Source organism: Cyprinodon tularosa, unplaced genomic scaffold, assembly GCF_016077235.1.
Source record: "Cyprinodon tularosa strain WSP-4 unplaced genomic scaffold, ASM1607723v1 ctg1848, whole genome shotgun sequence".
In the NCBI taxonomy this organism is placed as follows: domain Eukaryota; kingdom Metazoa; phylum Chordata; class Actinopteri; order Cyprinodontiformes; family Cyprinodontidae; genus Cyprinodon; species Cyprinodon tularosa.
Genome location: NW_024038642.1, coordinates 1 through 25732, shown reverse-complemented (window position 1 = coordinate 25732; position 25732 = coordinate 1). Strand labels below are relative to the sequence as shown.

The 25732-nt window shown below is 42.0% G+C and overlaps 1 protein-coding gene across 1 annotated transcript; it reads right to left on the bottom strand.

The window, feature by feature from the left end:
• Positions 1-785: 785 nt before the first annotated feature.
• LOC119781884 (neuroligin-4, X-linked-like) lies at positions 786-25547 on the bottom strand (the record flags this gene model as incomplete). The annotated part of the gene is made up of 3 exons (XM_038282499.1): positions 786-2039; positions 22297-23086; positions 25349-25547. Coding segments are annotated over 3 exons (1884 nt in total), but the record flags the coding sequence as incomplete, so codon positions are not given.
• Positions 25548-25732: the final 185 nt, after the last annotated feature.

Sequence of the window (25732 nt, the reverse complement as noted above, 5' to 3'; positions counted from 1 at the left end):
ATTATCACTTAAGGCAAAACTGCAAAGAAATAAGACAAACAAAGGATTTTAAAACTACCATAAAAACCCTTGTTATCCTGACCGGTTTCTGGACCAAATGACAAGAATATACTTTTTTTTATACAATTTATAAATGCAGCGGATTTTTTTCTTCTGAAATGTAAAGGGTGATCATTTCCTTATTTAGCTTTTATAATAATATTAATATTTACACTCATTCACTTGCTTCTGTAAACCAAAATATCACAAGTCCGGCACAATATTTTACATATTGCTAGCATTTGACAATTTGAAATATCTAACATAGATGCCTTTACAAACAGATCCAACTAATATAGATACAAAACATCACTGCCTGTTTTTATTCCTAAGGAACACACTGCTGGTTACATGGTAATGTCAGGCAGAGCCGAGGCTGCGAGACGGAAACCAAAGAAGAAGAAAAGCAACGGAAGCAGAAGAGGATGAGACCCAGTCGGCATGGAAACGCCGAGATCTTCTCTGGACCGTTAAAGTGTGAACATCGAGCAAAACACACAAGACTGTAGTGAATATGATTAACCCAAGACGTCTGCACCCATGGATTGTGTTCGCGTTTTGGTCATTCTGACAAAATGAATGAAACAAAACATTATTTTTTTTTTTATATATATATATATGTATTTATACACGGAAACCAAAAGAACAAGTCAAACCCCCAAAAAGACCAAAAGAAAAAAAAAAACATCCCAGCCAAAATAAAATAATAGAAAGATCTCTTAGTTTTTCAGTCTTTTTTTTTAAACTTTTTTTTTATTTGCACGCATTATTATATTCCCTTTTGTTTATCTTTTGTTTTTTTGCAAAGTTTTTATAAATACATGTGAGGCTGGGTGTAGAATTCGGTGTCCTATGCAGGAAGGGTTTGGAAAAGACGAAGCTGTTGTTACCTTCCTTCTGGTATCTAGCAGGATGTTAGCAGGTGCTAACCTTCTGCTTAGCTCTGCTTTAAAAAGAGTCACTCGTTTCACATTCATTCTGAATTTCTTACAAAGTTTAAGAGCAACGCTCCTTTTTATACCCTTCAAGAATAACAAAATATCATCTTCATACGGTGTAATGTTCCCCGTATTTGCTTGGTGTCAGATTTGCGGACCCTGCTCAGCTATACCCGCGTCGTCGAGTGGCCGTGCGGCAGATTTGTACTGTTCTGGCTCCCGCCAAAAGTGTTGAAGTTGTGCAGAGGCTGCATGCCAGCCAGGGAGTTGGGGATCATGGTGATAGTGCTGGGCGTCATCAGCGGGACATCGTCGGGGGACCGGCGCAGAGTGAGCGTGTAGTCGGGGGGACATGTGAGCCGCAGCGTGTCGTGGCTCTGCAGCGACTCGCACTCATGGTGGTGCTCTTGCTCCAACTGCTGCTGCTTCATTTGTAAGGTCATCAACTCCTCGCTCTGCATGTGGGCCACGTCGTTAGCCGTGGTCGAAGTGTTGGCCGGTGCGGAGTTGCGCTGCGGGGTGGGAATGCGGCGGTTGGACTCGTGCCGCCGCTTGTCTTTCTTGTAGTAGAGTGCTGCAAAGGCTAGGATGTTGAGGAAGAGCAGGGAGGCCCCCACGGCAATGGTGACGCTGAGCTCGGTGGAGTAGTCCCTCTTGGTCTCGATCATGATGGTGGATTCCTCTGCCAGGTCTCCGCTCTTGTGTTGATCTGTGGATTGCTTGGTGTTGGCAGAAGGGACTCCCGGGTGGCGTGTGGTGGACGGCCAATTGTTCTTCCCCGGGAAGCGTTTGGTGTAAGGGTACGGCGTGGTGTCCTGCGGAGGAATCTTCGTGGTAGTGGATACATACTGGAAAAACTCATTGATGTTGTGGAGATGTGGAACCAGTTCCAGCCAGAATGCGACCTTGGTGGCGCGGTAGTGGTCCCGAACCCTGGGTTTCAGGCCGATGTGAAGGTAGAGCTGGTCTTTGGGGTTGTACTTAGTCCAGGCTACTTCCTCGAATCGGTTAGGCTTGGTGTGGATGAACTTCGTATCCTGTGGAACCGGTTGGTTTGGATCCCTGAAACAGATGAAAACAAAATAGTTTTAATTCAACACATTTTGTATTTACTGACACAATGACAGAGCTCTGGAATGTTCCAACAGCAGTTAACTTCGGCTAATAGGGGGTGTCGGTTTATGATGGTTTCGTCTACAGAACCTCAAGACAACCATTCCCACTAGGACACCACTCCCACTGGGTAACCACACCCCCAGACCACCATTCCCACTAGGACACCACTCCCACTGTGTAACCACCCACCCTGGCCCACCACTCCCACTAGCCACCACTGCCTCTAGACCACCACTCCCCGTGGGCCACCACTCCCACTAGACCGCCACTCCCTCTAGACCACCATTCCCACTAGGACACCACTCCTACTGTGTAACCACACCCCCAGACCACCACTCCCATTAGGCCACCACATCCTTAGTCAACTACTCCCACTAGGCCGCCACTCCCACTAGCCACCACTCCCTCTAGGCCGTCGCTCCCACTAGACCACCACTCCCTTAGTCTACTACTCCCACTAGGCTGCCACTTCCTTAGTCCACTACTCCCACTAGGCCGCCACTCCCTCTAGACCACCATTCCCACTAGGACACCACTCCCACTAGGACACCACTCCCACTAGGTAACCACACCTCCTGGGCCACCACTCCCACTAGCCACCACTCCCTCTAGGCCATCGCTCCCACTAGACCACCACTCCCTTAGTCTACTACTCCCACTAGGCCCCCACTCCCATTAGACCACCACTCCCACTAGACCACCATTTCCTTTAGTCCACTACTCCCATTAGACCACCACTCCCACTAGACCACCATTTCCTTTAGTCCACTACTCCCACTAGGCCACCACTCCCACTAGGACACCACTCCTGCTAGGCCGCCACTCCCACTAGACCACCACTCCCACTAGGCCATCGCTCCCATTAGACCACCACTCCCTTAGTCCACTACTCCCACTAGGCCGCCACTCCCACTAGACCACCACTCCCACTAGGCCCCCACTCCCATTAGACCACCACTCCCACTAGACCACCATTTCCTTTAGTCCACTACTCCCACTAGGCAACTACTCCTCCCAGGACCCACTCCCACTAGGCCGCCAGTCCCACTAGACCACCACTCCCACTAGGACATCGCTCCCATTAGACCACCACTCCCTTAGTCTACTAATCCCACTAGGCAACTACTCCTCCCAGGACCCACTCCCACTAGGCTGCCACTCCCACTAGACCACCACTCCCACTAGGACATCGCTCCCATTAGACCACCACTCCCTTAGTCTACTAATCCCACTAGGCAACTACTCCTCCCAGGACACCACTCCCACTAGGCTGCCACTCCCACTAGGCCACCACTCCCACTAGGACACCACTCCTGCTAGGCCGCCACTCCCACTAGACCACCACTCCCACTAGGCCATCGCTCCCATTAGACCACCACTCCCTTAGTCCACTACTCCCACTAGGCCGCCACTCCCACTAGACCACCACTCCCACTAGGCCCCCACTCCCATTAGACCACCACTCCCACTAGACCACCATTTCCTTTAGTCCACTACTCCCACTAGGCAACTACTCCTCCCAGGACCCACTCCCACTAGGCCGCCAGTCCCACTAGACCACCACTCCCACTAGGACATCGCTCCCATTAGACCACCACTCCCTTAGTCTACTAATCCCACTAGGCAACTACTCCTCCCAGGACCCACTCCCACTAGGCTGCCACTCCCACTAGACCACCACTCCCACTAGGACATCGCTCCCATTAGACCACCACTCCCTTAGTCTACTAATCCCACTAGGCAACTACTCCTCCCAGGACACCACTCCCACTAGGCTGCCACTCCCACTAGACCACCACTCCCACTAGGCCCCCACTCCCATTAGACCACCACTCCCACTAGACCACCATTTCCTTAGTCCACTACTCCCACTAGGCAACTACTCCTCCCAGGACCCACTCCCACTAGGCTGCCACTCCCACTAGGCCACCACTGCCCCTCAATATATCAAACAATGTACATGTATATAATTAAACAATATGATAAAGACAAGGTAAACAGGCAAAAATTGGGAGAAGGATCCAAGGGGCCCTTGATGAACAGGGGCCCCCAATACATGTATAACGACCTGGGAGTTTTAGAGGTAGGTTAAATGTATTTAGGGCTACAGCAGGGACAGATGAGTACTGGTCGTAAAATCCCCCTTTCCTTTGATGTTTTTGGTGACATCAGCAACAAATGAGAGGCAACCTAAAAATAAGACTAAGACACTTTATTGGTCATTGCAAACAAAAACTGAATCCCTTCCTTAGGGGCCATGTGGGGCCAAAGTCCGTCTAAGAGGGGTTTGAACCATGCTCCGACCCCTAGATCACCGCTGCCCTGTTGTGATTGATTATGCAATGACTAAATGATGAATACAGTGCCATCAAAAACAGCAGAGTCAGTGGAAGCCATGATCAGTGCAGGATGAAGCTGAAAGCTGATAAATCAGGAAAGCTCCCTCTGCAGCAGGTACCGTTCGGCTTCCTGAGCTCTAATTTGGGTCAGGTCCAGCTGAGTCATTAATCTGTCTGTTTGAAGCTAATGTGGATCTAAGTGACTTGGGCTTCAAAGGCATCCTGCAGGTCCTTTGTAGGCCCTCAGAGGCTCCAGTCATGTCCATTTCCATAGGACTGGTACCAGTCCTGAGAGAGATTAGACTGGGTCTGTTCAGAATAGCAGAGTTTCCGGTTCTCCTTTAATCTGGTGATGGAGCATTACACCATGAGTCCGTGTCCTATCCATGGCAGGATGGACTGACTGGGGGAGCTGGGGATCATCAGGGGGGTACCTGGACATGTTTCCATTGATTTATGGGGGAAAAAAATATTTAAAAAGAAATAAAACTATAAAATAAAGACATCTCATTTCCTTTAAAGTGAAAATTGCAATGTTTTAACCCACCCCTAACCGTATAGTTTGTAGATTTAAACCTGATCCTGAGTCTAAAGAGTGAGCCCATAGCTTCCTATGGAGCCTCAGCTTCGCTCAGTTGAAGGTCAGTGGATGGGCGGAGCCAGCAGCCATTAGCTGAAAGCTGGGAAACGCCACCATTTCCCCTCCAGATCAGATTCATGATCAGGTTTGGTCAGGATGAGAAAATCCATGGAATTACATTAATGGATGCAGGGAAATGTTCCTCCGAGGCTCCAGGTCAGAAATGATGTTTCAGTCAAATGAGACACTTGAACTCCTCATGAGGTCTAGAGTCTGATTCTGGATTCGGAACGTCCTTCACACGGTGCTTTGGCCATGATGGGAATCTTCCTTTGATTTCAGAGAAATCCAAATGTCAGAGAAAAAAGATCTCTCAGGTCGTTTTTCTCTGACTGAGGAAACTTTGATTTCCATCTTTCCAAGCCTTCAGTTTTCAGCTTTCATAAAATCTGACAAACACCAGATTCTCTTGTCTGGGAATCTTTTCACTCCACATTCCAGCAAACACTCAGTCCACTTTGCAGGAAATGCTCGATCCACTTTGCAGGAAACAGTCAGTCCACTTTCATGGAAACGTTCGATCCACTTTCATGGAAACACTTGATCCAATTTCCAGGAAAGAGTGAGCCAGGAGCAGAACCGGACCAGAACATTCCAGTCTGCTGCGGATTCCTCCCTGCTGACCCGTCGGTCTGCTGCAGGTTGTGTTTTACCGAGGCTCCTAACAAGGCAGTGGACAGATGGAGGCAGAGCTGACGGCAGACTTGACGCAAAGTAATTACTCTCCAGAGATGGTCCACTGATTCTCCACAGCACAGGAATAAAACCTCCATTTAAATCTGAGAACAGTGGAGCAGACTTCAACAGTGAGTGGAAACAATCACCCAGTCCACTGGAGCCTCTTTAAACCATGCTTGGCCGTTTCATTAGCCTGTTTAGAAATCATGGCGTTTGCTTTGTGCTGATGGCCCTGAATGTTTTCACCTCTCCAAGTGAACTCCATCAGACTTGGAAAATAAATAAATGTTCTTTCTAAAACCAGACTTAAATGTTGACCTTCATCTAGAACATAGAGAGTTTGTCCTTTAAGAGTTGGATTGCATTTCTAGGTTTAGCAGCGAATCAGGAAAGCCTGCAGAAACTTCAAAACATAAAACATGGCCGCTTTGCTCCGATCAGGTTAATGCCCGCTTGGTCCCGTTTAAAGCTGCAGCCGTGCCTCTTTAGAGGGGGGGTGGGGGACAGTCACCCAGCCAGGCTGGCCCTCCAGCTGGTAGCTGCAGATGGAAGCATGGCTGGCATGCGGTTAGATGTCCCCAAAGGGCCGCCATCGCTGTATAACATATGTTAGAGCAGTCATCACCTCCTGCTCTGAATGACTCCTAGATAGAAGGAGCAGAAAATACTCCTCCACCTGTTTACCCAGTTCCACTCCGTCCTCTGCCTGTGGTGTTAACGTCAGGTAAACATCATTCATCAACTCTAGATCCTCCTTCTGACAGCTATTGAAGACCCACTCACAGTATTTAAATGGAGGAAACATTTTTTAACTCTTCTAGATTTCTGAACTCTGTGCCTCCATGTTTGCTCTTCCTGTTCCCTCGGCAGCTCGTTGCTCTGCTGTTCTGGTTATTAAATAAACTGATCAGCACCATCAGTCTAAAGAAGGTCTAAAAATCAGGATTGCTGATTTTTAGACCTGAATAAAGGTGCTGTAAACTTTCTCTGATTTGTACAAAAAGAATGGATGGGGCCAGCTTCTATAGGTAAAGTCCGGCCCCTTAGATGGACAACGGCGCTAGAGGGTAGGCTCTGGCCCCAGAGGGTAGGCTCCAGCCCTTTAGATGGACACCGGCCCCATAGGGCAGGCTCCGGCCCCAAAGCGTAGGCTTGGGCCCTTTAGATGGACACGGGTCCAATAGGGTAGGCTCCGGCCCTTTAGATGGACACTGGCCCGATAGGGCAGGCTACGGCCCCAAAGGGTAGTATCCGGCCCTTTAGATGGACACTGGCCCCATAGGGTAGGCTCCGGCCCCATAGGGTAGGCTCTGGCCCTTTAGATGGACACTGGCCTGATAGGGCAGGCTCCGGCTCCAAAGGGTAGGCTCCAGCCCTTTAGATGGACACGGGTCCAATAGGGTAGTATCCGGCCCTTTCGATGGACCCTGGCCCAATAGGGTAGGCCCCGGCCCCATAGGGTAGGCTCTGGCCCTTTAGATGGACACTGGCCCCATAGGGTAGGCCCCGGCCCCATAGGGTAGGCTCAGGCCCTTTAGATGGACAGCGGACCTATAGGGTAGGCTCCGGCCCTTTAGATGGACACTGGCCCCATAGGGTAGGCCCCGGCCCCATAGGGTAGGCTCTGGCCCTTTAGATGGACACTGGCCCCATAGGGTAGGCCCCGGCCCCATAGGGTAGGCTCAGGCCCTTTAGATGGACAGCGGACCTATAGGGTAGGCTCCGGCCCTTTAGATGGACACTGGCCCCATAGGGTAGGCCCCGGCCCCATAGGGTAGGCCCCGGCCCCATAGGGTAGGCTCAGGCCCTTTAGATGTACAGCGGACCTATAGGGTAGGCTCCGGCCCTTTAGATGGACACTGGCCCCATAGGGTAGGCCCCGGCCCCATAGGGTAGGCCCCGGCCCCATAGGGTAGGCTCAGGCCCTTTAGATGGACAGCGGACCTATAGGGTAGGCTCCGGCCCTTTAGATGGACACTGGCCCCATAGGGTAGGCCCCGGCCCCATAGGGTAGGCTCAGGCCCTTTAGATGGACAGCGGAGCTATAGGGTAGGCTCCGGCCCTTTAGATGGACACTGGCCCCATAGGGCAGGTTCTGGCCCCATAGGGTAGACTCTGGCCCTTTAAATGGACACTGGACCTATAGGGTAGGCTCAGGGCCTTAGGGCAGGCTCCGGCCCCATAGGGTAGGCTCTGGCCCTTTAAATGGACACTGGACCTAAAGGGTAGGCTCAGGGCCTTGAGATAGACACTGGCCCCATAGGGCAGGCTCCGGCCCCATAGGGTAGGCTCTGGCCCTTTAGATTAACACTGGCCCCTTAAGGTAGGCCCCGGCCCCATATGCTAGGCTCCAGCCCCATAGGGTAGGCTCTGGCCCTTTAGATGAACACTGGCCCCTTAAGGTAGGCCCCGGCCCCATATGCTAGGCTCCAGCCCCATAGGGTAGGCTCTGGGCCTTTAAATGGACACAGGCCCCATCTATGTCATAAACAGACGTCTGACTGTTTCACTGTTATTCAGAATAATATTTACCTACGCCGTAAACAGACGTCTGACTGTTTCACTGTTAATGAGAATAATATTTACCTACGCCGTAAACAGACGTCTGACTGTTTCACTGTTAATGAGAATAATATTTACCTACGCCGTAAACAGACGTCTGACTGTTTCACTGTTATTCAGAATAATATTTACCTACGCCGTAAACAGACGTCTGACTGTTTCACTGTTAATGAGAATAATATTTACCTACGCCGTAAACAGACGTCTGACTGTTTCACTGTTAATGAGAATAATATTTACCTACGCCGTAAACAGACGTCTGACTGTTTCACTGTTAATGAGAATAATATTTACCTACGCCGTAAACAGACGTCTGACTGTTTCACTGTTAATGAGAATAATATTTACCTACGCCGTAAACAGACGTCTGACTGTTTCACTGTTAATCAGAATAATATTTACCTACGCCGTAAACAGACGTCTGACTGTTTCACTGTTAATCAGAATAATATTTACCTACGCCGTAAACAGACGTCTGACTGTTTCACTGTTATTCAGAATAATATTTACCTACGCCGTAAACAGACGTCTGACTGTTTCACTGTTAATGAGAATAATATTTACCTACGCCGTAAACAGACGTCTGACTGTTTCACTGTTATTCAGAATAATATTTACCTACGCCGTAAACAGACGTCTGACTGTTTCACTGTTAATGAGAATAATATTTACCTACGCCGTAAACAGACGTCTGACTGTTTCACTGTTAATGAGAATAATATTTACCTACGCCGTAAACAGACGTCTGACTGTTTCACTGTTAATGAGAATAATATTTACCTACGCCGTAAACAGACGTCTGACTGTTTCACTGTTAATGAGAATAATATTTACCTACGCCGTAAACAGACGTCTGACTGTTTCACTGTTAATGAGAATAATATTTACCTACGCCGTAAACAGACGTCTGACTGTTTCACTGTTAATGAGAATAATATTTACCTACGCCGTAAACAGACGTCTGACTGTTTCACTGTTAATCAGAATAATATTTACCTACGCCGTAAACAGACGTCTGACTGTTTCACTGTTAATGAGAATAATATTTACCTACGCCGTAAACAGACGTCCTGACTTTTTTCATGTTAATGAGAAAAAAATTTTCCCTTTAACGCCGTAAACCAGAGGGTCGGGGACTGTTTCACTGTTATTCAGAATAATATTTTAACCTTTCCCCCGGGTAAACAGGGATTTTCTAAACTGTTTCCTTTTAAGGGAAAATTAATATTTCCCTATCCCGTAAAAAAGACGTCTCCACTGTTTTCACTTTTTTAATCAGAAAAATTTTTTTAAATTACGCCTTTAAACAGACGTCGGGACGGGTTTCATGTTTAATCAGAATAATATTTACCTTACGCCGTAAACGGGAGTCTGGATTGTTTCATTTTTATTCAAAAAATAATTTTTTCTCGCCGGAAAAACGGGACGTTTGGACTGTTTCACTGTTAATGGGGGTTTTAATATTTACCTTTACCCCGGGTTAAACCCAGACTTTCTGATTGTTTTCACTTTTATTCAGAATAATATTTTCCCTTTGGGCCGTAAACCAGACGTCTGACTGTTTCCCTGTTAATGAGAATAATTTTTACCTAGCCTTTAAAAACGGGCGTCTAAACTGTTTCATGTTTTTCCCAGAATAATATTTCCAAAATTCCCGGTAAACAGAGTCTGACTGTTTAAATTGGTTTTAAATTTTGGGGAATAATATTTTACCTACGCCTTTTAAAAGGGACGTCTGACTGTTTCACTGTTAATGGAAAAATATTTCCCTACGCCATAAAACAGACGTCTGACTGTTTCACTTTTAAAACAGAAATAAAATTTTCCCTTTACCCCGTAAACGGACGTCTGACTGTTTCACTGTTAAATGAAAATTAATATTTACCTTACGCCGAAAAAACAGACTTTCGCTGTTTCACTGTTAATGAGTTTTTAATTTTTTTACCAAACGCCGAAAAAACAGAGTCTGACGTTTCACTATTTTAATAAGAAAAATATTTCCTAGGGCTGAAAAAGGGACGTCTGCCCTTTTTCCACGGGTTAATGAGAATAAAAATTTCCCAAACCCAGTAAAAAGGGACTTTCTGATTTTTTCACTTTTAAATGTGAATAATTTTAACCTACCCCGGGGAAAACCCAGACTTTTGGGGGCCCCGTTTCACTGTTAATGAGAAAAAATTTAATTTACCTCGCCGAAAAACAGAGTTTGCCCTTTTTCCCAATGTTAATGAGAATAATATTCCCTACGCCTTTAAACAGACGTTTTGACTGTTTCACTTTTAAATTCAAAATTTAATTTATTTAAACCTACCCGTAAAAGAGTCGGGGGAACCTGTTTCACTGTTAATCAAAATAAATTTACCAAAGGCCAAAAACCAGACGTCTGACTGTTTCAGGGTTATTCAGAATAATATTTCCCTTACGCCGTAAACAGACTTTCTGACTGTTTCATTTTAAATTTGGGGAATAATATTTACCTACGGAAAACAGACGTTGACTGTTTCCTGTTAATCAGAATAATATTTATTACGCCGTAAACAGACTTTCTGACTGTTTCACTGTTAATGAGAATAATATTTACCTACGCCGTAAACAGACGTCTGACTGTTTCACTGTTAATCAGAATAATATTTACCTACGCCGTAAACAGACGTCTGACTGTTTCACTGTTAATGAGAATAATATTTACCTACGCCGTAAACAGACGTCTGACTGTTTCACTGTTAATGAGAATAATATTTACCTACGCCGTAAACAGACGTCTGACTGTTTCACTGTTAATGCAGAATAATATTTACCTACGCCGTAAACAGACGTCTGACTGTTTCACTGTTAATCAGAATAATATTTACCTACGCCGTAAACAGACGTCTGACTGTTTCACTGTTAATGAGAATAATATTTACCTACGCCGTAAACAGACGTCTGACTGTTTCACTGTTAATCAGAATAATATTTACCTACTCCGTAAACAGACGTCTGACTGTTTCACTGTTAATCAGAATAATATTTACCTACGCCGTAAACAGACGTCTGACTGTTTCACTGTTAATGAGAATAATTTATTTACCTACGCCTTTTAAACAGCGTCTGACTGTTTCCCCGTTAATGAGAAAAATATTTCCCTTTCGCCGTAAACAGAAGTCTGACTTTTTTCCCCTTTTAATGAGAATAATATTTTACCTTTGCCGTAAAAGACGGTCTGACTGTTTCACTGTTAAAAGGAAAAAATATTTCCCTACCCCGGGTTAAACAGACGTTGACTGTTTTCACTGTTAATCAGAAAAATATTTCCTACGCGGGAAACAGACTTTTGGAACTGTTTTCCCTGTTAAAAAGTTATAATTTTTTTACCTACGCCGTAAAACAGACGTCGGGCTTTTTTCATTTTAAATTTTCAAATAATTTTTAAACCTACGCCTTTAAACGGACGTCTGACTGTTTTCACTTTTTTAAAGAGAATAATATTTCCCTACCCCGGAAAAACAGACTTTTCTGACGGTTTCACTTTAATGAGAATAATATTTCCTCCCGCCGTTAAAAAACGTCTGACTTTTTTCACGGGTTAAACCCAGAAAAATATTTACCTACGCTTTTAAACAGACGTCTAAAACTTTTTCCCACTTTTAAAGGGGGAAAAATAATATTTCCTACGCCTTTAACAGACTTTCGGGACTGTTTCACTGTTAATCAAAAATAATTTTTTTACCTACGCCTTTAAAAAAAAACTTTCTGATGTTTCACTTTTTAATGAGAATAATATTTACCTACGCCGTAAACAACGTTGACTGTTTCACTGTTAATGAGAAAAAAATATTTCCCCTTTACCCCGGGTAAACGAGGTCGGGACTTTTTCCCACTGTTAAGGGAAAATTAATTTTTTCCCTACGCCATTAAACAGAGGGCCCAAACTGTTTCACGGGTTAATAGAAAAAAATTTTTTTTTTACCTTTTTTGCCGGTAAAAAGACTTTTCTAAACCTTTTTTCATTTTTTAATCAGAATAATTTTTCCTTTACCCCCTTTAAAAAGAGCCGGAAATGTTTCACTGTTAATGGAAAAAATTTTTACCTACCCCGGTTAAACAAAAGTCTGACTGTTTCACTTTTAAAATTTCAAAATTTAAATTTTTAAATCTACGCCTTTAAAAGACTTTGACTTTTTTATTGTTAATCAGAATAATATTTACCTACGCCGTAAAAACAGAGGGGTTGATGTTTCACTGTTTTTCAGAAAAAATATTTTCCTAGCCCGGTAAAAGAGGTCTGACTTTTTTCATGTTAATGAGAATAATATTTACCTACCCCCGCCCAAACAGACTTTCTGACTGTTTCCTGTTAATGAGAAAAATTTATTTCCCAAACCCCAAAAAATTCGATGTCTGACTGTTTAACTTTTATTCAGAAAATTTTACCTATCCCTTTAAAACAGACGTCTAAACTGTTTCACTTTTTTTTTTGGGGAATATTTTTTTCCCCAAAAAAAGCCCCCCCCCCCGAAAAACAGACGTCTGACTGTTTCTTTTGTTAATGAGAATAATTTTTTACCTACGCCATAAACAGACGTCTGTGTTTCAGGGGTTAAATTTCAAAATAATATTTTCCTACCCCTTTTAAATAAAAAACGTTGCTTTTTTCCTGTTTATTCCCAGAAAAAATTTTTTCCTATGCCCGTAAACAGACGTCGGGATTTGTTTTCACGTTAATGAAAATTTTTAATTTTTAAACCTACCCCGTAAAACAGACGTCTGACGGGTTCACTTTTAAAATGAGAATAATTTTTAAACCTACGCCAAAAAACGGGAGGTCTGACTGTTTCACTTTTAAAATTCAGAATAATATTTTCCCCTCGCCGAAAAACAGACGTCTGAGGGTTTCACGGGTTTAAATCAGAATAATATTTATTTACGCCGTAAACAGACGCCCTTGACTGTTTAACTGTTATTCAGAATAATATTTAATACCCCCGGGAAACAGACGTCTGACTGTTTCACTTTTAATGAGAATAAATTTTCCCTACGCCGTAAACGAGCGGGGACTTTTTTTCACTTTTAAAATAAAGAATAATTTTTTAACCTTTTACGCCGTAAACAGACGTTGACTTTTTTCACTGTTATTCAGAAAAATTTTTTCCCTACGCCTTTAAACGGGGATTTCTGACTTTTTTCACTTTTAAATTTCGAATATATTTCCCTACCCCGAAAAAGAGTCTAAACTGTTTTCACGGGTTTTTCAGAATAATATTTACCTACGCCGTAAACAGCGTCGGGACTTTTTAAACTTTTTAATGAAAATTTTTAAATTTACCTACGCCGTAAAAGAGGCGTCTGACTGTTTCACTTTTTTATGAAAAATTTAATTTTTTCCCTTTGGGCCGGGTAAAACCGGGAAACGTTGGGCCCTTTTTTCACTGTTATTCAGAATAATATTTCCCAACACCGAAACGGGAGGGTTGGGATGATTTCACTGTTAATGAGAAATAATTTTTTACCTCCCGCCGAAAACAGACGTCTGACTGTTTCATTTTTAAAATTTCAGAAAAATATTTACCTAGGCCTGAAAAAAGGACGTCTGATTTTTTTTCTCTGTTAATCAGAATAATATTTACCTACGCCGAAAAAGACGTTTTAAATGTTTCACTTTTTATTAAAAAAATTTTAAAATTTTTCCCTACGGAAACAGACGTCTGACTGTTTACTGTTATTCAGAAAAAATTTTTCCCTAGCCTTTAAACAAAAGTCGGGAACGTTTCACTTTAATCAAAATTTATAATTACCTACGCCGTAAACAGACGTTTTTGACTTTTTCATTTGTTATTCGGGGTTTAATATTTCCTACGCCGAAAACCCGACTTTGGGGACTTTTTTCTTTTGTTAATGGGAATAATATTTACCTCCCAAGTAAAGGGCTTTCTGACTTTTTTTAAAACTGTTATTCAGAATTTTATTTACCTACCCCCGGTAAACGGGACGTCTGAGGGTTTCACTGTTTTTCGGGGAAAAATATTTACCTACGCCGTAAAACAGAGGGTCTGACTGTTTCACTGTTAACAGAATAATTATTTTACCAAACGCCGTAAACGGATCGGGACTGTTTCACTGTTATTCAAAAATAATATTTACCTACCCCCGAAAACAGACGTCTCTGTTTCACTGTTAATGAAAATTAATTTTTACCTACACCGTAAACAGAGTTTTTGACTGTTTAAATTTTTAATGAGAAAAAATTTATTTACCTACACTTAAACAGACGTCTGACTGTTTCATGTTAATGAAAATAATTTTTAAAATTCTCGCCGTAAACAGACATTGCTGGTTTCCTGTTAATGAAAATTAATTTTTTACCTACCCCTTTAAACAGAATCTGATGTTTCATTTTAAACAGAAAAAATTTTTTTTTTACCTACCCCCTTTAAACGGATTTTTGACGGGTTTCCTTTTAATGGGGGAAAATTAATATTTTTTCTACCCCGTAAACAAAACGTTGACGGGTTTCATTTTTAATGAAAATTTAAATTTTAAACCTCGCCGAAAAACCAAAACATCTAAAGTTTCCTGTTATTCGGGAATTTTATTTCCCTTTGGGCCTTTAAACAGAGGGTTGGGACTGTTTCATTGAATGAGAATAAAAATTTATTTTAGCCTTTAAACAGACTTTGAACTGTTTCACTGTTAATGAGAATAATATTTTCCAAACCCCTTTAAACAGAATCTACTGTTTCACTGTTATTCGAATATTTACCCTAAACCGTAAAACAGCCCCCGTCGGGACTGTTTCATTTTTAATCAGAATTTTTTTACCCTTTTAACGCCGAAAAAGAGTTTGCCCTTTTTCACTTTTTAATTTGAGAATAATTATTTACCTACGCCATAAACAGAGTTTGATTGTTTCACTTTTTAATCAGAAAAAATTTTTTACCTACCCCGTAAAAAACGTTGACTGTTTAAATGTTAATGGGGAATAATATTTCCCTTACCCCGTAAACAGGACTTTTCGGGAACTTTTTTCACTGTTAAGGAGAATAAAAATTTCCCTTACCCGTAAAAAAGAGGGTTTTGACTGTTTCACTGGTTAATCAAAATAATATTTATCTACCCCGGGGTAAAACAGAGGTCTGACTGTTTCACTGTTAATCAAAAAATTTTTTTACTACCCCGAAAACAGACGTTTAAATGTTTTTTCATGTTTTTTCAGAATAATTTTTTAACCAAAGCCTTTTAAACAGACTTTGGGAATTTGTTTCACTGTTAATGGGAATAGATATTTACTCCCCCGGGTAAAACGAGTCTGACTGTTTTCACTTTTAAATGAGAATAATATTTACCCGCCGTAATCAGATGTTGACTGTTTAACTTTTATTCAGAATAATTTTTTCCTATCCCCGAAAAACCAGACTTTTCTGACTTTTCACTGTTAATGGGAATTTAATTTTTAAAACCTACGCCTTTAAAACAGAGGGTTGGGATTTTGTTTAAACGGGTTAATGAGAATAATTTTTCCCTACCCCTTAAAACGACGTCTGATGTTTCACTGTTAATCAAAATTATTTTTTGGCCTACGCCCGTAAACGACGTTTTGACTTTTTTAACTTTTGTATTCAGAATAATTTTTTCCCTTTATCCCGTAAACAGAGTCTTTTTTTGTTTACTTTTAAATGAGAATAATATTTACCTACGCGGTAAACAGACTTTTGGACTGTTTCATTTTTGTTAAGGGAGAAGAATATTTCCAAAGCCAAAAACGGGACGTCTGACTTTTTCACTTTTAAAATTCAGAATAATTTTTACCTAGGGCCGAAAACAAAATTTGGGGACTGTTTCACTGTTAATCGGGAATTAATATTTACCTACGCCGTAAACAGACGTCGGGACTTTTTCCCTTGTTTATTCGGGAATAATATTTACCTAAGCCTTTAAAAACCCAGACGTTCGGGACTTTTTTTCACTTTTAAATGAGAAATATTTACGACCCCGTAAACAACTTTCTGACTGTTTAAATGTTAATGGGGAATAATATTTCCCATACGCCGTAAAACGGGCGTTTGACTTTTTCCCACTGTTTTAATTTCTTTTTTTAAATATTTACCTACGCCTAAAAACCCAGACGTTGACTGTTTCACTGTTAATCAGATAATATTTACCTACGCCCGAAAAACAGACGTCTGACTTTTTTTCCCCCTGTTTTTTCAGAATAAATTTACCTAAGCCGTAAACAGACGTCTGACTGTTTCACGGTTAAGAGAATAATTTTTTTACCTACGCCGAAAAACAGTCGTCTGACTGTTTCACTTTTTAATGAGAATAATTTGTTTTCCTCTCGCCCCTAAACAGGGTCGGGACTGTTTCACTGTTTTTTCAGAATAATATTTACTAAAAACCGAAAAACCAAAATTTCTGACTGTTTAAAGGGTTAATGAGAATAATTTTTTACCTACGCCGTAAACCAGACGTCTGACTTTTTTCCACTGTTATTTCAAAAATAAATATTTACCTACGCCGTAAAAACAGACGTCTGACGGGTTTCTCGGGAAATTCAGAATAATTTACCTACCCCGGGTAAACAGAGTCTGATTTTTTTTATGTTCAGAATAAAATTTACCACCCCGTAAAACGGACGTTGACTGTTTCACTTTTAAATTCAGAAAAATTTTTCCCTTTAAACCCCGTAAACAGATTTTCGGGATTTGTTTCACTTTAATCAGAATAAAATTTACCTAGGGCCATAAACAAAACGTCTGACTGTTTCACTGTTTTTTCCAGAATAATTTTTAAAACCTACCCCGGTAAACGGGACGTCGGGACTTTTTTCCCTCTGTTAATCAGAAAAATTATTTACCTACGCCTTTTTAAAAGACGTTTTTGACTATTTCACTGTTATTCGGGAATAAATTTTACCTACCCCGTAAAAAAGAGTCGGGACTTTTCCCCACTGTTTTTCCCAAATAATTTTTTCCTACGCCGAAAACCCGGGACGTTTTGACTTTTTTACTTTTTAAATTTCAGAAAAATTTTTAAAACTACCCCGTAAACGGGACGTCTGACGGTTTCATGTTATTCAGAATAAAAATTTCCCTACGCCGAAAACAGACGTTTTTGACTGTTTAAATGTTAATGAGAAAAATATTTACCAACACCTTTAAAACAAAAGTCTGACTGTTTCACTTTTTAAGGGAGAATTTTTATTTACCTCCCACCGTAAACAGACTTTTCTGACTGGTTCACTTTAAGGGAAATTTAATATTTATCTCGCCGAAAAACAGCCTTTCTGCCCTGTTTCATTTTAAAATTGAGAATAATTTTACCTACCCCGTAAAACGGGACATCTGACGGTTTCCCTGTTATTCAGAATAATATTTACCTACCCCGAAAACCCAGAATCTGACTGTTTCCCACTGTTAATGAGAATAATTTTTTATCACCCCGTAAACAGAGGGTTTCTGATTTTTTTCACTGTTTAATGAGAAAAATTTTCCCAAAACGCCTTTTAAAACAGACATTGACTGTTTTCACTGTTTTTCAAAATAAAAAATTTACCAAAAGCCTTTAAACCCGGGATTTCGACTGTTTCATTTGTTAATGAGAATAATATTTTTTCTACGCCCGTAAACAAAACATCTGACTGTTTCATGTTAAAATGAGAATAATTTTTAAACCTTACGCCGTTAAGAACAGACATTGACTGTTTAAAACTTTTTAATTCAAAATTTTTTCCCTTTTCCCCCGAAAACAACGTCGGGACTTTTTTCCAATTTAAATTCGGGAATTTTTTTACCTATGCCGAAACAGACGTCTGACTGTTTCATGTCAAATTTCAGAATATTTACTAAAACCGTAAACGGGACGTCGGGACTGTTTCACTGTTATTCAGAATAAATTTCCCTAGGGCGTAAAAGACTTTTGGACTGTTTCATGTTAATCAGAATAATTTTTCCAAACCCCGAAACAGACTTTCTGACTTTTTTCCCCTGTTATTTTAGAATAATATTTAAACCTACCCCGGGTAAACAGGACGTTTTGACTGTTTCACTTTTAAAATGGGGAAATAATTTTACCCAAACACCGTAAACTGACGTCTAGCTTTTTTCATTTGTTAATGAAAATAATTTTTAAACCTTTAACGCCGTAAACAGAGTCTAGTTTTTCCGGGTTAATGAGAATAAAAATTTACTACACTTTTAAACAGGTCAAGCGGTTTCACTTTTTTGGGGGGAAATTTAATTTTTACCTAAAACCGTAAACAAAATTTCTGGGCTGTTTCCCCCCTTGTTTAATGGAATAATATTTCCCTTTTAGCCATTTTAAACAGACGTCTGACGTTTCACTGTTATTCAGAATAAATTTTCCCCAACGCCGAAAACGGGACTTTCTAAATGTTTCCTTTTAAATTTGAGAATAAATTTACCTTACCCGTAAACAGACCCCAAAGCTTTTTTCCACTTTTTTAATGAGAATAATTTTTACCTACCCGAAAAAACAGAGGGTTAAAAACTGTTTAATGTTATTCGGGAATAATAATTTTACCTACCCCGTAAAACGGACGTCTGAGGTTTCCTGTTATTCAGAAAAATTTTTTCCTACCCCGAAAAACCAGACGTTTTAAGCTGTTTCATTTGTTAAGGGAAATTTAATTTTTACCTACCCCGTAAACGATGTCAAAACTTTTTTCCTTTTTTTATTCAAAAATAATATTTCCCACCCCCGTAAACAAAAGGTTCTAGCTGTTTCCTGTTTTTTCAAAAATTAATAATTTACCTAGCCGAAAAACCAAAACGCTGACTGTTTCACTTTTAAAAGGGGAATAATAATTTAAACCACGCCGTAAACAGACTTTGGGGATGTTTCAACTGTTATTCAGAAAAATTTTTTCCTTTCCCGAAAAACGGGACGTCTAGCTTTTTCCCTTTGTTTAATGAAAATTTTAAATATTTCCCTTTGGGGCCGAAAAACAAAAACTTTCAAAATTTGTTTCACTGTTTAATGAGAAAAATTTTTTATCTACCCCGGAAAAACCCGGGGATTTAGGACTGTTTTTGAAAATTTGGAAAATTTAATATTTCCTACACCTTTAAAAAAGACGTGTGAAAAGTGTTTTTAAACTGTTAATGAGAAAAATTTTTTTCCCCAAACCCTTTAAACAGACGTCTAGCTTTTTTCATGTTAAATTTGGAATAAAAATTTTTCCCTCCCACCGTAAACAGACGTCTAGCTGTTTCACTGTTAAGGGAGAATAATATTTTCCCTACGCCTTTTAAACAGCTTCTGACTTTTTTCACTGTTAATGGAAAATTTAAATATTTCCCTTTCGCCTTTTTAAACGGACGTTCTAACTGTTTCCCCTGTTAATCGGGGAATAATATTTACCTCCCCCGGAAAACCAAAAGTCTAAGTTTCACTTTTAATGAAAATAATATTTTACCTTTACCCCGGGTTAAAAAAAAGTCTAGTGTTTCACTTTTTTAATGAGAAAAATATTTACCTAACCCCGTAAACAGCGTCTAGTGTTTTCACGGGTTTAATGGGAAAATAAATATTTACCAAACCCCGAAAAACAGCCCGTCTGTTTGTTTCTTTTGTTAATGAGAAATAATATTTCCCCTAGCCGTAAAACAGACGTCTGCTGTTTCACTGTTAATGAGAATAATATTTACCTACGCCGTAAACAGACGTCTGACTGTTTCACTGTTTTCAGATAGATTTTCCCTACGCCGTAAACAGAGGTTTTTGGACTTTTTTAACCTTTTTAATGAGAATAATATTTCCCTTTGCGCCGAAAACAGATTTTCGGGATGTTTCACTTTTTAATGAGAATAATTTTTTACCTAGCCTTTTAAACAGATGTTTGACTGTTTCACTGTTAATGGGAATAATATTTATTTTCGCCGAAAACACAAATCTGACGTTTAATTTTTAATGAGAAAAAATATTTACCTAGCCTAAACAGACGTCGGGACTGTTTCACTGTTTAACAGAATAATTTTTAAACCTACGCCGGGTAAACGACTTTTCTGTTTCTGTTTCACTTTTAAATGAGAAAAATTTTTACCTACGCCGTAAACAGACGTCTGACTGTTTCACTGTTAATGAGAATAATATTTACCTACGCCGTAAACAGACGTCTGACTGTTTCACTGTTAATCAGAATAATATTTCCTCGTTTGGTATTGCTAATGCCAAGGTTAGGTGTTGCCAATGCTAAGGTTTTGGTCTAGCTTAAGTCTTGCTAATGCTAAGTTTTTGGTGTTGCTAACTCTAAGGTTTCAGTGTTTCTAATGCTAAGGCTTCAGTGTTTCTAACGCTAAGTGTTCAGTGTTGCTAACTCTAAGGTTTCAGTGTTGGCAATGCTGAGGCTTCGGTCTTGCTAATGCTAAGGTTTCAATCTTGCTAACGCTAAGTGTTCAGTGTTGCTAACTCTAAGGTTTCAGTGTTGCCAATGCTGAGGCTTTGGTCTTGCTAATGCTAAGGTTTTGGTCTAGCTTAAGTCTTGCTAATGCTAAGTTTTTGGTGTTGCTAACTCTAAGGTTTCAGTGTTTCTAATGCTAAGGCTTCAGTGTTTCTAACGCTAAGTGTTCAGTGTTGCTAACTCTAAGGTTTCAGTGTTGGCAATGCTGAGGCTTCGGTCTTGCTAATGCTAAGGTTTCAATCTTGCTAACGCTAAGTGTTCAGTGTTGCTAACTCTAAGGTTTCAGTGTTGCCAATGCTGAGGCTTTGGTCTTGCTAATGCTAAGGTTTCGGTCTTGCTAATGCTAAGGTTTCGGTCTTGCTAATGCTAAGGTTTCGGTCTTGCTAATGCTGAGGCTTCGGTCTTGCTAATGCTGAGGTTTCCGTCTTGCTAATGCTAAGGTTTCGGTCTTGCTAATGCTAAGGTTTCAATCTTGCTAACGCTAAGGTTTCGGTATATAACGAAAGTTCAGACAAAATGAGCCACTGAGCAACAAACAAGCTTCCTGTTTCTATAATCGTATTAATGTACTGGTTGATTAAAACTTTCTCACAGCAGGTTAGTCTCTTAAATCTGTTCATTTAGCTGTTGGAGACATTTTGTTCTGACGATAGCGCTGCAGAGGGTGTGGATCTGGGCCGGCAGGGGGAGGACTGACCCTAAAAAGGAAGGAAGCAAGCAAACATAAAACCTCCATCTCCATTCCTCCTTCTGAAATCAGAGCCGGCTGTTTTTGTGTGATCACAGCTGGAGACTTTGCAACCAGTGAGGAGCCCAGTGATGAATTATCCTTCAGTTGGCAGAGCATAGCAGAAAAGAGCCTTCCCTAAATGTCTGAGGAGACCAAACCCCCGCTGATCTGGCACCAGCTGAACTGGAGCCAAACAGCCTGCGGTGGAGCGCTGCAGACTATCCCGCTGATCTACACTTTATTTATTTGCCTTAAAGGGAATTTTTGGTGTGACTGACCCACAAACAGCCTGACGGTTTATCTGCATGTTGGTGTGAAGCAAAGAAACGTGATCCAGATCTAAAGAGCAAGCAGATCCTTCCATCAAACCCAGTTCTGTGTTTTATTGACCTGACTAATCATTTAATAGATAATTATAGCCTGAATATCTCTTCATTCCCCAAATCCAGGGTTGGAGCATTAATAGATATGTCATTTTAGAAAACATTAATGCATCAAAAGGCTAACATTGTCTGTGAGACGCTAATAGCAGTGCTATGCTAACCTCGAATGTCTTTAACGCCCAGAAGGTTTTTATCGGTTATATCATCCCTTCCAATGAGCATTATGGAAACATTCTTTCTTTGTTTGCATGTATCATTATCTTCAGTCTGACATCAGCTAGCTTAACAGCCATCATGGCCTGGAAACCGTTAGCTAACCGCTGTAACTCTGGCGAGTAGAACGTCCTAATGTGAAAGGTTTGTGTACACGAATGATTATAGCAGCGTTTTACCAACATATGGAGATATCTGATCAATGAATACTGTTTGCATGGATCGGTGACCACAGACGGAGACAGGAAGTGGAAATCTTACCCTGTTTTAGCGAAGTTTGTCCAGTAGGTCATGACAACTGCACTCAGCATCACGTCGTTCTTGGAGAAGTTGCAGTTGAAAAGATCGGTGGGTCCAATCATGGGGATCCCGAACACGTAGGGAACCTCGTCGCCGTGGGCCGAGTCGGCCCAGCTGGGCTTCATGTCGCTCTGACAGTGGTGGTAGAAAGCGTAGAAGTAGGTGGGGGAGCCGTACTGAGCGTGGAGGTCGGCTGTGGCCACCGCCGGCGCTACCCACTGGTGGTCGGTGAAAAGGGCCACCAGCGTCTTGCGGCGGGTTTCGGGGTTCTCCTTGTCGGCCCAGTCCGTGTACATGAACTTGATGGTCTCCCTCAGGGTGTCCTTCCCCTCTGGGTAGCCGTAAAGATGATCCACAAAGTCAGACACAGCAAAGTCGAAATCGTTGGCGGATACTCCATCCTCACTGTCCACGATGCCGTCAACAAACTTAAAGCCCTCGCCCTGGTTGACCCCCAGCATGATGTCATAGTTGAGGAACTCCCCCTGCTCCATGAGGATCTGGGGGTCATCGGGGATCACGTCTCCGTCGATCACAGGCCCAAAAGCAATGTGGTACTTAGCAGGCGTGACGTACTGCTCGATCAGCTCCTTGTAGCTCTTCTTCTGCAGGCACTCCACCAGGTCGATGGTGTCCAGCATGTTGCAGCCCACCTTCTCAGCCAGGGAGCGGGTGTACTTAGCAGGCTGGTAATTGACCGCCCAGCTGGACAGCGCCGTCCCGCTCTGGATGATGGCTTTCTGGAACAGATCTGAGTGAGAATCTGCTGTTAGTTAAACACCAATGCCCCACTAAGCCCCGCCCACACATCATGAGTCAAAATAAAACCATTCAGAATGTTTACAGTTCAAGGAAAGGGGATTTATTTAGGATTCTTTCTCACATTTATATGTTTTAGAGAACCAGAATAAACGAATCAATGAAAAAGAGAGATCATATCTCTCCTATCCTGGCTTCTCTTCATTGGCTTCCTGTTAAATCCAGAATAGAATTTAAAATCCTCCTTCTCACATATAAAGCCTTAAATGGCCAAGCTCCATCTGATATCAGAGATCTGATTGTTCCTTATGTTCCTAACAGAGCACTTCGCTCTCAATCTGCAGGTTTACTAGTGGTTCCTAGAAATTCTAAAAGTAGAATGGGAGGCAGATCTTTTAGTTCTCAGGCTCCTCTCCTGTGGAACCAACTACCAGTTTTAGTCCGTGAGGCAGACACCCTGTCTACTTTTAAGGCTAGGCTTAAAACTTTCCTTTTTGATAAAGCTTCTAGTTAGAGTGGCTCAGGTTATCCTGATCTATCTCTATAGTTCTGCTGCTATAGGCTTAGACTGCTGGAGGACATAGGGACCCCTTTTTCATCATTCTGCTTTATTAACTGCTTCAATGACGGTTGCCTTTTGTATCTATGCTTCTTTTTCTATGTCTGCTTCTGTCTCCTTGAACCCCAGTGGGCCTCAGCAGATGGCCGCTCACACTGAGCCTGGTTCTGCTGGAGGTTTCTTCCTGTTCAAAGGGAGTTTTTCCTCTCCACTGTCGCTACAAGCATGCTTAGTGTGAGGGATTGCTGAAGAGTCAATGAGTCGATGTAATCAGCTGGTTTTCCTTAGATAGAAAACTTTGAACCAATCTGGCTGGATGATCTGGTTGATTTAGATCTATAAAGTGACCTGAATTGATGATTTTTGATGTCATACTGAATGTCTGAAGTATCCTCCTCCTATTTAAACAGTTTATAGAGTGATGAATCCTTTAAGCTTCACTTATTCAGCTCAGATCTTTATATTGAAAATGATTCCTAATCGTCGTATATTTATTCCTGTTGCTAACTGGAGGCATAACCTTCCTCCATGCATCTCTCCCTGCTTCCCTCTCCCGGCCAGTTCTCCTCTCTGATGAAGCTGTGGGAAGATGTTCTGTCAAAGATGGAACATCCACTAGCTTTCCCACATAAAGGCCAGTTAGTTTTCCTTTTGCTCATTGTGGAGTTAGGAAGCTGAGGCATTGAGTTCCTGAAGGCCGTTCCCTGTTAGGTTAGTTTATCTTCCACTGGCCAGATGGATCTTCTCAAAGCAGCAGTCCTCCCCTTCATGCCATGAGGACGCTGTGTGACTCAGTCTTATCTCTCGTGACCTTCGTTTGGAGCCTGTGAGGCTAAGAACAGACATACCAACATGTTTCCTCCACATGTCTTTAAATGGTTGGATACTTTGCAGTGTTCCTGGAATGAGCAGGATGGTAACAGATCCACGCAGCCATCCGCATCTGTTGCAGCTCTGCAGTCAGCCTGCAGTCAGCCTGTCATACAGTAGCTTTGTGTGTTTCCAAATAGGTCACAGTTTCTCCTTTTCGACATTCATCCTTATTTTGCTTCAGACGCTTCTATTTATATTCATGCTAACAGAGCGGTGACTCAACCAGGCCGATCTGGAAAGTATGTTTGGAGCACAGAGCCGACGTTCCCCAGAAGGCCTGTTAAGCTCCGTTCCAGCATCTGGTGACGGCGAGCCTAGGCTCCGCCCCCACCGCAGAGCGACTTGATGATGCTGCGGATTTAAAGCCCGGCTCTGACTGACGGAGGCCATTTCGCTGTGATGCATTATGGAGAGTGTTTGTTTATGGTGTGATGAAAGCAGGTGGGTTCTGCTGTGCAGATACAGGAGGCAGAGATGAAGCGTTTCAGCACCGCAGACTCTGTTGTTCTGTTTGATCTGCTGCTCCTGTGGGTTATCTTTGAAATCCAGCCAGCAAACTTTCACCTCTTTCATCTAGAAGCGTCTCACAGTGAATGTAAAACACCACGCATTCAATAGTTGCTTTACAATCTGGATGCAGTGCCATGTTTTTACCCTTAGTTTATCATTCTTATGGTCTGACCTGAAACCTTCACTGTTTGGCTCCCTTAGATTCTCTGATACTGAGATCAGGCTGTTTCCTCCTGATGCCTGAACCTCTGGATATCTGAAATGTCTCAGCAGATGGAGGTTCTCCTCCTGACTCCATGGAGGAGCTCCTACCTTCGGAGTAATGGGAGAGGCAGAGCAGGCTGACGCAGGAAGCTCCGGCACCGGAGCCAAAGATGGTGACTCGCTTTGGGTCTCCTTTGAAGGCATGGATGTTCTCTTTGATCCACCTGAGAGCCTGGATCTGATCCAGGAGCCCGTAGTTCCCCTTGGCCGCCTGGTCTCCTGTGCTTAGAAAACCTGGATGGAGACAGAACAGGAAGCGGAGTTATCCAGGGGTCCTTGAAGGTCGGACCGTCTATAATGCCTGAGGAAAAAACACCAAGGTTATTTTCTGAGGTTTGAACATCATAAAAAAAGGCCTGAAGCAAAGGAGCCCCATGTCCGACCAACGTTCCAAACACTGAGGGACGTTTCAGGAACGTTATATCTGCTCTT